We start from the raw sequence: 13,815 nt of genomic DNA, 5'->3' as shown, positions 1-13,815 counted from the left end.
AATTATTTCTTGAAAGCCGCATTGCATAAAAATGAAGACAAGAAGGGTGCTACAACAACATATAGGCTTCTGATATAGCCCCTATCAACGGCCCTCCCCTTGTTAAGTGCACAGGAATGGTGAAACTTCCAGAAACATGCAGCTTGATAGATAACCAGTGCAGAAACGTGCGGTGCGACAGCACAAGAAATCTTCCAAAATCACTGTCACTTGGAGTAACGAACATCCATTTTTGCTTTTATTTACGTGTCATTCTTGCAAATCATGAACTTGTAATGATATCGATGATACGTTGCTCGCAAAAGAATACGGCTGAGAGCCTCCAGCACATGGGAAGAAGTCCTCAATCGTTCGGACGCTTGCAGGCTAAATACAATTGCGCTGCTCCTACAGGGAGCTACTTGACCACTGCATGTGATTCAGCTGGACGTATCTTCATGTGTACACTGGGATAGGAATAATAGTAGAAGATATTTTGGTCTCCTCGCTCACACCACTCGATGCCGTCGCCAGAGCTGTCATGCTTGCCGTTCAGGTTAAGGCCGTTGAGGTTGGATTGGTGGCAAGCGTTGTACCACCAGCCTCCGCGGAACGAGATGGCACAATTGAACGATGCGTGATCATTGTCTTGGTCGAAAGTACTGAAGTAGCAGTTGTCGCCCAGGGACAGTCCATTCCAGCCTGCAGGTAACATATTGCATCACTACCTACAGAAAATCATCACACAAAGCAGCGGTACATATAAGCATCATAAGGGCACGAGTACCGAGACGCAAACACGCACGCACACTTACGCACTTCACGGAGTTAGGTTGTGTGGGCGTACGCAGGTGTAATTTGGTATGATGTCGAGTAGCCTTTGCGAAAGCCAGCGTGATTGTGTGGTTCACTGAAATACAAGCTTAATCTTATCCAGTTAGCGATTACCTTAGTCAATAGCCCTAAACAACTTACAAGTTTTTCGGCTTGTAATTTTTCATGTCCTTGACATCTCCCTTCTTACCACTTAGATGATGTTGGAATTCTTTCAAGGTTCTTTCCGGTATTTTCGAGGTCATAATGCGCTACGTATGGACCGTTTCCGGCGCGAGGAGGAAAATAGCCTCGAACCGGCGCGCGCGCGCCGCCGCTTCTCCTCCTCCTCTCCTCCTGGTATGCGCGGGCGGCGAGGTACGCGTTGAGTGACGTTCGTGTCCTGCTGTCTCTTGCACGAGAAAACAGCTTTTGCGTGCTTTGACGCTGACTGTGAACATGAATCGGGAGCCGAGGTCATCAGGATACCACTGCGCTGTTGTTGGCTGCACCAACATATATCGCAAGCGGAAAAAACTAGCCGCAGAGCCATGTGCACAGCATGAACAGCCGCGGCGTCAGTGCGGCTGCGACCTGTTCCATCTGCATTGCTTTCCGTCACATTAAGACGAGCGATGTCTTTGGCTGGCTAGCGTTAACAGAGGATTTTGTGCCTCCTTGAAGTCACATGCTTTCTTCTCCAGCTAATAAAAAATGATATGTGGCCTCCGGACGTGTGGCCACTACAGTCAGTGACAACACTTGGATGCCTGTACAGCTTGTGACCTGCAGACAAGTATGAAGGCCACAAAATCAGAGCAATAGAAGTATATAGCTCAGCTAAGCAGAAAAAAAACATCTCCAAGGTTTTTGTTGCATGCTAAATATAACAGCAAATGATAAGCGATATTACAGCACTGATGAGTAAGCAATGTTGTTGCAGCAGTGTTGTTACCGCGAACAATCGGGCCTTGGCAGAAGCAAAAGAGCGTGCTCACTGCACCAGTTGTCAAGATACCAAAGTCAGAAAAGCTTGTGTGAAGACGCGGAGCGTGCTTAACGACGACCGCAAACGCGCTTGCTCACCAAACCACAATCGAGCTGCGGGTGGCGTGGCGAATTTCTACTGCCGCGTGGCAAATACCTATGCAACCTCTCATCTAACTTCTCTGTTTAGCGCGAAGATTTATTTAGGGCCGCAACACTTTTCTTTCGACTAGTGAAGAGTGGACACGTACGTGAAAAAAAGTGGCGAGGCAGCGAGAACGACCATTGCTCGCCCTCGCTCGGTGGCCAAGCCCCCAAGCAAGCAACGGTGACATACGCGATGTCAACTAGCGTAGACAGTGCTTTCGTTCGGTGCCTGTACGCTCTGACTTAGTAAACATTCTCGCACCTACCCCCTATACCTGCTCGTAGGCGAGCATTTATCTCGAAGTGATAACCAGGTGAAACGCAGAGAGGACGCCAGGCATCAAACGCCTGAACCTGGCACGATGCGTACCTCGCTGAGAAGTGCACTGTAGTACCTGCCTGAAATATTGAAGTGTATACGGGTCAGCTTTCACGAAAGAAATTCATCACCGTAAGTGGTCCAACAATACAGTTCGCGTCTGCGCACCACGCACACTTAAGCAAAGTGAAGTGCGGCTAACGTAAACATTCATGAAGTGACTTTGTTATGCTGGCTGGTAATCGTAGTCTATCTAACTCAATCAGATAGCATAAAAGAAGCTTGGCGGCTGCCTGTGTCGTTTCTTCGACCGCCGTCGTAGATAGCGGCGCGACCGTTGCTGTGCACTAGAGCAAACAAACAACTCGTAAACAAATTTCGTTTCCTTTGTTCAAAATTCGGAACGACGGTGGAAGTGCCTCCTGCTCCATAATCCGATGAAGTTCCGGCCATCACTAAACCAAACGGCGCTAGTCTTGCTCGGAAAGCTTTTCCCGTCACCCAGGCACTTTTCTAGCATACACACACACACACAAAAAAAACAGAAGCTCCGAAACGCCAGTTTGCGACGCCGCCGTACTGCACCGTGGGCGCAGCACAAATGCGAGTGCGCATACCAGCATGGCACTAGAGACAAGAACAGAACATAGACGGCGTCACCTCCCCAAAATGGCGGCGCCCTAGATGAAATGGTCTAGAAAGGTTGGAAAGTTTTTCGAGCACAATCTTCCTTCAGCTGATCTGCAGTTACCTAATCCATCCCCACCAGCTTTCCGCCTTTACGTTATACCTAAGGCTTTCTTTACTCCTTGTAGAGTTACCAACGGTATCTGTACATTTCATTCACGCCACTAGATTTATCATTAAAATCCTATTGTTTCGACCATTTTAAAGATCCTTTTTAATATTCCTTTGCTATTGAGGTTATCTCTCCTTTTTAGATTGGTTTGGTTTATTGGGGTTCAACGTCCCGAAGCAACTGAGGCTATGAGTGACGCCGTAGTGAAGGGCTCCGGAAATTCGCCTTCATCGAAATTAGGCCGCCGTGGCCGGGATCGAAACCACGCCTTTCGGGTCAGCAGCCGAGCGCCGTAACCACTGCGCCACCGCGGCGGGGCTCTCCTTTTTAGAGTCTCCACAGTCACACCCATGCTGTACATACTTACATCGTTTAGCTAACGCTTATTGAAAGCCTTTGACGGTTCTGTTAGCTATTTGGTGACTGAAAGAGGAGATCGCTGACATACTGAGGCTGACAGTGCAGGCACAGCAACCAACGCATCTATATCGTCCTAGCGCGCCCCTTTCTTCATGCAGGCATTCGTTCCAGCAGCGATCTGCACATATTGGTCTTCCGTTTGAATTGGCGGCACGTGTGAACAAGACAATGCACTATCTTCTTCCTCGAGACGTAGCCTATCCCGGATTTTAAAGGCCTGGTGAGGGACCAAGCATCGCCGTCGGTGATACCGCCGACGGCTGCCAACCAAAAGAACGCCGTATCTGTGGACAGAACCACAGAGCGCACCAAGCAGTCGTATGCCGTCTACGTTGGTCTAAAGCGTTTCCTATAAGATGCAGGGGGTTTTCAACGTTCAGTGTAATCGCTGCATGGTTTAGCACGTCGACTGCCCATCTGCTCTGGAATTTCATTATTTCGTGACTGCTTCTTAATCGTAGTGAATTTCATGCCGAATTCTTTATGAGTGGCTGGAAAAAACAGTGACGCCTCTACGGACTTCACCAAAGGCCTTGGCGGTGAAGAGCCAAAGTGCAAAATGAAGTCACTAAGGCACTGCTGTAATTAACCACGAAGTTACTATGCGCTTTCAGTGACCTAAAGCTGCTCTAAAGAAAAGCAATTCGTCCAGTGTTGGCATAAATGCTGAACTTACAACACCCTTCACAGCATAAGCGCAGTTTATCCGTGACAGTTATGAAGAGTGTACGGATGAAGTAAAGTAGTTACGTCTAACGTTGAATGAGGTTAAAACCACAGCCTTTGACATGAAGAAGAAAACCATATGATACAGTCCACTTTCTTCTTCTTATATTTTGTGCACTTTCCATGGCGTTTGAGAACTGCTTTTCCGTAATGTCCTCTAGGCTGTTTCGTTACAACAAATGCATCAGTGAACAAATGTAGGACACGAGAAAGCATGTGGGAAGTATAATGGTCGTCTGCTTCGTTTACCCTGATGTTTCAAGACAGCCTGCAAAGAGAACGTTGCATACGTATGAACGGCAGTGTTCTCGAGGGATTACAGCGTGCAGAGGAGAAACGTCCGACTACAAGAGAATCTTGCATGCCTCGTGGAAACACCGAGCGAAGAGAACGCCTTTTGGAGTATATCCGGCTGCACGACACGCATTTATCGTGGCGTTTTAAAAAGATATACCTGTACTTCAATGACGTAGCATACTCTGTCACATACTTCTTCGAAGCGCTCGCCGACTGTTGACAATAAGCCGCCTGCAAGGATAATCTGTGAAACGAGAAAACTATTTCTGAAAGTTTTACGTACACATGTTTTAATGGACCAATATCCCGTTTTAATGGACCCCCAGCCGGGGATCATCTCTGCCTGCACTTAACACTGTATTGCCTTCGAAATGATGCTTCACACTTTCAGAATCTCAACTGGGATGAATTTGATGGTTCTTCATGAGGGGACGACATCATAGGTGCACTGTGAAATCAGAAATCTGTTTTTAAATCCTCTGCTTCTATATTCATTCCTATGGGAATTAAGCCTTCTTTTCCACGCGCACTTTTACCCAGTCACCCCAGCTGGTGACAACGGCGCCACTGCATCTTGCTTACGCCACATACACGTTTTGGTCTATATGTGTTGCCCATGCATATCGCTTCTTGTCTATATTATAAATGATAACATGACGAGCAAATTAGAACAAGCAGTTCACCAGAATGCATTACGAACCACTACCGGACGACGTTCTGTTCCTTAATACTGATGATATCTATCATGGCAGTGTTCACACCAAATTAATTCACGTTGTACTGGCCCCAAGCCGAGCTTTAAGCAATTTCCGCAAGGCAGGGACCAATTTATCGTACAAAACACCAATATGTATTTGGATGAACAACCAGGTTATCGACTTGTGAAGCTAGCAAGACTATTGGTATCGAAAATGGCGGCATCACAAAGACAACAAATACTGTACTTGGCAGTTTACTGTGCTGCGAAGGTATCTACCGCTGCATTCAGGGCAATGAATAAGCAGTATTGTGCAAGGCGGCTTACTAAGCGGGCAGCCCGAGCACTAGGAGATTTCAGAAGGTTACAGAGAAAGACAGGAGCACTTGTTGTGCTCAAAAAACTTTTCCCGGAGAATGTTAACGAACACACTGTTGAAACGTTTAACGCTTTTTTTTTGCTAACATATACCTATCCTTACGTAAGTGCTTTCAGTACCTGACCAACAAACTAGAATTACCAGGCAGAATCTGCAACGGGTTAGTGATAAGCGCAGTGTAGGAGTATGAAATATTATTCGTCTTTTCTAATGCACTCGTTAGCAAAGCTACTGGACCGGATGATATTTTGAGCGACTAATCAAGGATAACATACTTCAACTCCCAGATTCTGTAATCTCTTCAGCCACTTCTTCCACAAGTCAACATATCCGTCACCAGTCTAGTTTGCAAACCTTATTCGAATATTTAAAGATGCCATCTGTTCAGATCCGCCCATCTACTGACCTATTTCAGTTTTGACTGCAGTTAAGATTATTTTTGAAAAAAAAAATAGTTTTACTCTATACAAAAAAATTGCGCCTCTCCCGTAACCGAGAGTAGAGTATGCATGAAATGTTTACGGGCCTAACACAGGCTCCATTGCTAGGCTTAAGCAGCTGTGACGGTGGCGGCAATGAAATCCAGGACGATGCAGAAGCGTACGCCGACACGACGAGACGCAGGCCTGAGAAGAATGTATATGCAGCGCGTTCGAATACTCCGCGAGCGTGTATACATCTGCCTGCCAGAGGGGGAAAGGGCATGAAGGCCCTGCGGCCGGTCTTTTACATGCGTGAGTGTAGGACCGCAGCGCCATCCTTGGGGAGCGCGCGAAAGCAGTTTTTCAGCCGAAAGCCTTTCTCGCCCTGGAGCTCCCCTCTTTCTCTAAGCGGCCTTCGCTCAAAGTCCCTAACAGATCACATATGACAACGAAGCGTATTGTGGCATATATGTGCTTTTTGCACGCGTTATTAGAAATCGAAAATTATAATTCCGTGCATTATCAAATGCAGAGCTCGACTGATATCTGGATAAACACTGAGAAGACACTGGGAGCGGTTATTTTTTGTGGCTCGTTTGAAGAGCAACCAGCGCTTGTATGCCGGTCCCGTAGGAGGGCTTAGAGAGTCTCGTTGAATCTCGTGAAGTCTCGTAAGGTGCCCGGATGTTATCGTTTCAGAGCCCGGATGAGTGGAATTCAGAGCCCGGATGAGTGGAATTCAGTGCCGGATGAGTGGATTTCAGTGCCCGGATGATGGCTCTCGGTCTCGGCGTGACGTCACCACACTGCCGACAACGGGAGCTAAAAGCATTTTATGGTTAAAAAGTTTTTGATAGTATAGAATTCTTACGCGCAGGAGCATGGATTTCGGTTCAGCTAATCCACCTGATCTGCTATCATTCTTTTTCTCCTTTAACTGCAGAGCTAATGTTTTTGCGGCAGAACCCTCGACATTCAGCCAGCTACCGAAATGATCGCAGGTCAAGGTTGTCACTGAGGACCGTTTCCTGTCTGCAGCCTGCTCTTACTGGAGTTCTCCAAGGTGTACACGCAGGTACACGCAGGTGTATACGTTAATGACTTTCTAAAAGTAGCAACGTCAACAAAAATAAGCACACATAATCCGATTTACGGAAAAAATTAGTTGATTCCATGCATAAAAAATTACGAATGACTGCTTACATCAACAACATATTCCTTCAAATATATTGGAGTAACACTGGACTTGGCTTACGCTGGCAGGCTGGTATCGACGCTCTTAGTGGTAAACCGGCATCTGCATGCTATGTTGTTAAGTTTCAAACGCGGGAACTATTTATTTCAGGTGGGCTACAATATTTTACTTTGCTGTATCTAACAGCCATTCATCGTAACGCACTGAATCATGCGGAGAGACATAAAACATCTGCCTTCAACAAATTGAGCCACACAAAAAAGACACAAAGAATAATGACCAACTCAAAAACGCATACAACTAGCAGAGCAGTAGATAGCCAATTAGTAATAATTCCTTTCGATCGTCTGCCGTGAACTTAAAACAGTAGTCAGTGTTAAACTGCGGTGTAAAAAGCAGTCCTCCTTTCAATGTGCAAATAACTCTGCAATAGAACGCTTTATCTCCAAATTTATTCGCAAGGACCGCATGCTGAGTATATGTTGCAGGCGTCCGGGAGGCCGGTATACCTCCGGGAGACCACTGTCAAAACGCGGCTGCCGCGGCTTCTAGGACATTCTCAGTTCTGGCAGCATGCTTTCCATCACTTCTGTAGGCTGAGCGAAAACTCGATAACGCGATGCCCTCTGCGGGGGACTGCGTCCCGCCTTTCCGGCTCATCCTCGGGACGACCGTTACAAGTTTCCAGCGGGCCTCGTTCCTGTATTGTACCCCACCTCTGCTTAATGACATAGGCATCCAAGGAATGGGAATACGTGCAGAGCGTGGTAATGACGCGAAATCAAAGCTGGGTTGAGATATTCTAAACTTCATTAAACCAACTTCTTTCGATTTATAATTATGAGTTTATTCATTCCCTGCATGGGCGAATGAAACAGCTTGTATCGGCTACTCCTGCTACGCGCGTATTTCCCGTCTTCTTTCTGCGCTTTCCTTTCCTGCTCCACTCTACATTGCTAAGGAGGAATGATGCTGGGATGAGGGGGATGGGCTCGATTTCGGAGAGTGGAGAGCGAGCCCTTCTTTGGCTAGGTGCCTGCAGCTAGATACATTTTAGCGTTGCTTCCTATTTGTACCCATAAAGAAATTTCTGCGAAGTGACTGGCTTGACATACCTTTCGGACCAACGAACTCTCCCAGCTTCAGCTTGAACAGTTCCTCTTCGCTGCCAACCCGGAAGCTCTTGTAACCAAGAGAGGCTGTATCGCCCGTGTGGTTGCGGAGCACAACTCTCAGCTCCATGTCAGTGGGAGCCGAGGTGAGAGCGTGCAACGCGTTGTTCCCTGCGAGTGACGAACCATGACGAAAGTAGTTGTAAATGTTAGACAAAAACAATTGAATGCAATAAGTGACGCGCTGTTTTAAATCGCATTTTTGCACCATAAGCACTAAGCACCTAGACGAGTGATACTCCCGAGTTCTCTAGGAGCAACAAAAAAAAAACACTTCCATAGATTAATTGAAAATATTTGGGCAGAAGGCCGCATTTCACCTTATACGAATTCAGACAGGGAAGTCCGTTGCAGCTCGCTTCCTAGAAAGGCTTCCTTTCTCGTTTCTTTAACAACCTGATGCACAGAAGCCCTGATACAGACACACTTACCACGCAGAAAAGCGTGATGTTTTCCAATGCAACCACACAGACAGGATGTCAAGCATATTTACGTTCATGTCCTATAACATTACTTGCACCGCGCAAGTTTCACCTCATCTCAGAAAGCGCTTAATCACTAGGCACGAAGAGCACTTAAATCGAACAACCGCGGATTGACGTGTAACAATGCTTATGTCAGCGGCGCTTAAGACACATCGTCTGTGAGGGCCCCCGTGTATGGTAGCAGAATAATTTAAAACGCATCATGGTACTTAATTTGATCTGGCATAGCATAACACTCCAGCATTCTTGCATTTTTTACATGATGGTGATGATGAAATGATGACACTGAGCATAGGATTCGGTCCCGCTACCTTAAAACCAGCAATGGAACGCCAGATCCTCTGGGCCACCACGAAGGGACATTGATGTCTAACCTGCAAGTCTTGTTTCACCACGTGATTGATATATTAACTCGATTTTTTTTCGTTCTGGTGATTCCTAATCACCGTGACATTCTGCTTTGTCTGAGTCCCGATGAAAATTTGTGAAATGCATGTCCGCAGTTTCTTACCAATCCAGTATTCATCGGCTGGATCGCCGAAACCACTGGCGTATTCTGTCCAGTTTCTATAGAAGTAGTAGACAGCATTGCCGAACTGGCCACGCCGTTGAATCACCTGCGCAAACACACCAAGGGAGGATAATACTGCCGTATTGTTGCTCTAAAACCCTGAACACCCGTGATAAGCTCAGGGTACCGCATCCCGCGGAAGAAGCAAGCAAATACATATATCGAAGCAGTACAAACACTAACTTCAGGGATCGCAGTTTTATCCAGTAAAATTGCATATGACGTAAGAAACCTTTAACATGATATATCATTTAGCAAAGCGCCTTACGTAGTAAACATTTCTAGACTACCTCGATGTCGAGAGTTGGTGCAAGCATCCAAGGACCAAACGACGCAAAACAAGTTGCGCTGATCAGTTGGCGGGCATCATCGTAGCCTCCGCTCAGGCGAACGCATTTCCCTCAATACAAGTCTGTCATGCGAAGAAGTATTCTGGCCCACGTGGTCGTCAGATGTCTGGCAATTATAATCACAACGAGTATCGCGTCTCGCCTCGATCACCTATAAAGCGGGAATAAGCATTCTGGGTAGGTCTCTCTTAGTCCTCTACGGCGTTATTCCTCCAAGACCCGTTTTCTTGTCTCTGAAGCACGTGCGGATTGTGAAAAACAAGTGTGCTTGTTGACAGGGCTGACTTATTCGGTTAGTGTACGCATATGCGGCCACATAATAGACGTTCATTGCGCGTTTTTAAGGTTCCAGCAACACACATCGGGCGCACGCTAAACACCAGTTATGTTGTCCCCGGAATACTCAGTGGCAGGTAAGACTGTTAGCGTCCACAGTCGCAACTAATGTCATGTACTGCTACAACGAAGTAACAGCCATGACGAAGAAATCACGGGGTCTCTTCGCCTTCGTTATAAACATGTTCAACTGTGTACACATAAAAAGCAGCACGAGAGTCATAGCAATACTGTGACGATGCTATTGAAGCCGGCACTGCTGCGAATCCCGCTCGAGCCTTAAGATTGTTTTTTTTTTTTCTGTTGTCTATCGTTGTCATCGAAAATTTCGGAAGTATTTGGATATGTCCGGCTTGATATTTGGTCGCAGGTTTTCAGTGATTTCAGGAAAACTTTTGTCTCAACATAGCGATGTAGGGAGCAAGAAGCATTTCGTGCTTAATAGTATCGCGTACCTTCAAAAAGCTTCAGTATCCATTCCTGCGATACGAACTCTCCGTACCGAGTCACAAGGAGGAAGGGGAATATTTTACGCACAAAGTGGGTCATGCGTGCGCCGGTGACGCCTGGAAAGTGTGCACGAGCGACAAATTTTCTCCGCCTCCAACGGAAGAAATTGTGGCCCGTCTCTAGGAGACAGGGGAATAGAGAATACCTGTTTCGGCCAAGCTAGACTTCCTTGCGATATAAAATGAACACAAAGGCAATCGTTACCAACAACACCGGGTATTTGTTATATTATGTCGTGACGTGTTTTTCATATTCGCCCTCTTCTGTTTCGTTATGTTATGTCATAAGTATTTACCACTCCGAAGCTGGCACAGGCTATGAGAAATGTCGTGCTGGAGGCTCCAGATTAATTAGACCGCTCTCCCTTCTTTACGTGCATTGAGATTGCACAGCACACGGACTTCTTATCCACGCAGATTCCTTTGAAATACGGCCGCCGCGGCCAAAGCTGGATACCGCAACCCTCGAGTGGGCAGGCAGGCAAATGCCACTGAGCCACGACAGCAGGTGATGCACGACACCTTCTCTTGGGTAATGCAAAACGAGCTCAGGAATTCTTGGGCAAGCGTTAGAGGTAAACGTAACAGACGCTAGCCAGGTAGCTATGTGGATCAACTTACCGTCCAACCTCCCCCGTCTGTTTCCATGTCGCAGTACACAGCCTGTCCCGCCGCGGCATCCACCCAGGGGAAGATTGTGTACACTCCGCTAGTCGTCTGACCCGCGTGCAAGAGGTCGGTGCAATGCTTCGGCCGCATTCTGACTGCGAACATAGTTGTCATACTTACAAGCTGATTCAATTTTGCGCCATTGAAAACTTTTGTTGTTCATATCAGCTATAAATCAGACTCCGTGACTTGAGCGGCGGAACTAAGATTTACTGATGTAAAAAGAATCCACGTCACGGGGAAAGCCGCTATTCCGAGGCAATGGCGAGGGCCACAAAGCGCGTGTCGTCAACCAGACATTGCTCGTGGCTCACGCTGGTATTCCATGTGAAAAAATTGCAGGGAACAATAAAGCTCTGCCTTAATTAAGGATATGACGCGGTAGCATTAATGAGTTAATAGACACCTTTAGCATACCGTGTACCGTGTTACCGTAACCGTTACCAGAGTACCGGGTGCCCGCCCACCGCCGCTGAGCTCGCGCTGATTGGTCCCGATGCTACACGCGCGCGCGCAGCTGTCGGGTACATGGCCCCATCTTGCGCCGACAGGGCGATCTGCGCATGCGCGTTGGCTGCGCGCGGGCTCCCGGTACTCCCGTAACGCTAACGCTAACACGGTACACGGTATTCTAAAGGTGTCTAATGCCCATATATGCGGAATCGGTCATCCAACTTTACATTCATATGTCCCTGGGAGTCCTCATACCCCACCTTGAGCAATGGTGCAGCGGTTAAGGTAAGCGCCACTGTCCTGCAACGGAAGATGTTGCCACCGGTACGGCTTGTGCGAACCAAATTGGTCTTCCCGAACAACCTTAATTTATCGGCCATCTGCAGGGAAGATTAGTTTACTCACAATCCGATGGGCAGGTTCTGACGACCCCACAATGCCACGTGACCTAGGTTGTCCAAATAGGTTCTTGTACGAGGGTGGCTGCCTGATCTACCCTACGCAACCCTATTTACGCCTCACAACGCCGACGCCAAATTTTCTGCGTAACGGGGCCCTCAGCTCTATAGCGCCAAAACACAGGAATCCTCCCCACAACAGCGACAGGCAAGGGGTCATACAAACAGATGAATGCTAAGTGAGGGAGTAGGGTAGGAAGGGTGTCGCTCTGCAATAGTCTGAACACAGCTACCTAGTAAGAATCAGATGTGGAATGGGAAAGGGCCTGTATTTCTTCCTGTTTTTTTTTTGTCTTGCGCTTCGGTTATTATGCGCTGCTCGTTTCATCACAGTCCCATGTGTCACTTCGGTCGTTCAACCTCACATACTGTTTCACCACAAAGTAGATTAGAGTCTGCGCGTGAGCGACGTAAAGAAGCTGCAACAGTGGTGAAGTAGAAATGGTCGCCTTGGTTCCTGCTTTGCGCCTGTAGCTTGGTGCTTATTGCGTTATTTCTTCGCACATATTCTGCTAGCGCATTACGAGCATATGAATGTGGTACTTCCAAGAAAGTGCGTTCATTTCAGAAATATATATAAACATAAAACTTTCTTCGTTTCGTGAGAAAAAAACACATCAGATCGCGCCAACACTTTTATCTTCTCCTTTTTGTCGCTTAACCACGCCATTGATTCAGACGACAAAAAAATGGATAAAAAATGTGGATGGCCTGGGGTTCAGCAGAGGCCGTGGTCCGCGACGCATGTATCTCCCCTTTTGTCTGTTGCAATCAACCGTAATTTCACACTTAAGCGTACCATGAAGCTTATACATCTAGATGTTAATGACATCTCATTACCGTCCGGGTCACTGTTCTCGTTTTAAAGCCTCATTACACACTAACAATTTTTTCGCTTAGATGGCGTTTTCTCGTTATTTGCCTCAGCAGAATTTTGTGCGAAATGCCTTATTCAGTCGACAACCCAGAATACTCCCCACTGACGGTAGAACACAAGGCAATAGTCAGGTAAATCACCGGGGCTCCATTAATGGCCACTGCTTGTAACCGAAATTCTTTACCTCCCTCACCCGCACCTAGGCACCTAACGTCTCTGAATACCACCGAGAAGACTCACTCTTTATGTCCGAGAGGGCTGTCATGAGATCATTGACGTGCCCTTCTGCACGGGCGATGGAGCTGTGCACTGAGCCAACAGCAGTCACGTTCATTGCGTACGAGGCCACGAACACGACCAGCAGCTTACTCCCTGTGATGCTCCAAGACATTGTTGCACAGAGATCGTCTACGCTTTTGAATCGCAAGAACCAAATCCTCGAGGACAGCTCCTGCACACAAGAATGGGGAGTAGTGAAACCAATGCCAGTAATAAAGATAGTTTAGAAGAAATTTTTGTTGGGCTAGATGGTGCATGTTGTAAGAAAAGAACAGTGGCACAACCAAGACGAACACAAGAGAGTCCTGCGTGGTCCTCTCTTGTGTTCGTCTTGGTTGCGCTACTGTTCTTTTCTTATAATAAAGATACTTCAGAGAAGGTACGAGTTTCTGAAGTCGTAGCTTCCTTTGGTACTCCAGGTAGTGGAGGAATGAGATCAGGAAGAGACCAAATTAAACATACTAAAGCAGTGAGGT

The 13,815-nt window shown here is 47.1% G+C and overlaps 1 protein-coding gene across 1 annotated transcript; it reads right to left on the bottom strand.

The window, feature by feature from the left end:
• Nucleotides 1-397: 397 nt before the first annotated feature.
• Nucleotides 398-13,451, bottom strand: LOC149362827 (techylectin-5A-like). The gene is made up of 5 exons (XM_089568388.1): nucleotides 13,301-13,451; nucleotides 11,225-11,367; nucleotides 9,349-9,454; nucleotides 8,296-8,463; nucleotides 398-681 (listed from the first exon to the last, which is right to left on the bottom strand). Exons 1-5 carry the CDS (start codon nucleotides 13,449-13,451, stop codon nucleotides 398-400), a joined length of 852 nt encoding a protein of 283 aa, XP_089424514.1.
• Nucleotides 13,452-13,815: the final 364 nt, after the last annotated feature.

Source organism: Amblyomma mixtum, chromosome 2 (genome assembly GCF_055824585.1).
Source record: "Amblyomma mixtum isolate Tamu chromosome 2, ASM5582458v1, whole genome shotgun sequence".
Taxonomy (NCBI): Eukaryota; Metazoa; Arthropoda; class Arachnida; order Ixodida; family Ixodidae; genus Amblyomma; species Amblyomma mixtum.
Note: the sequence above shows the minus strand (reverse complement) of the source record. Positions and strands in the feature narration are given on the sequence as shown.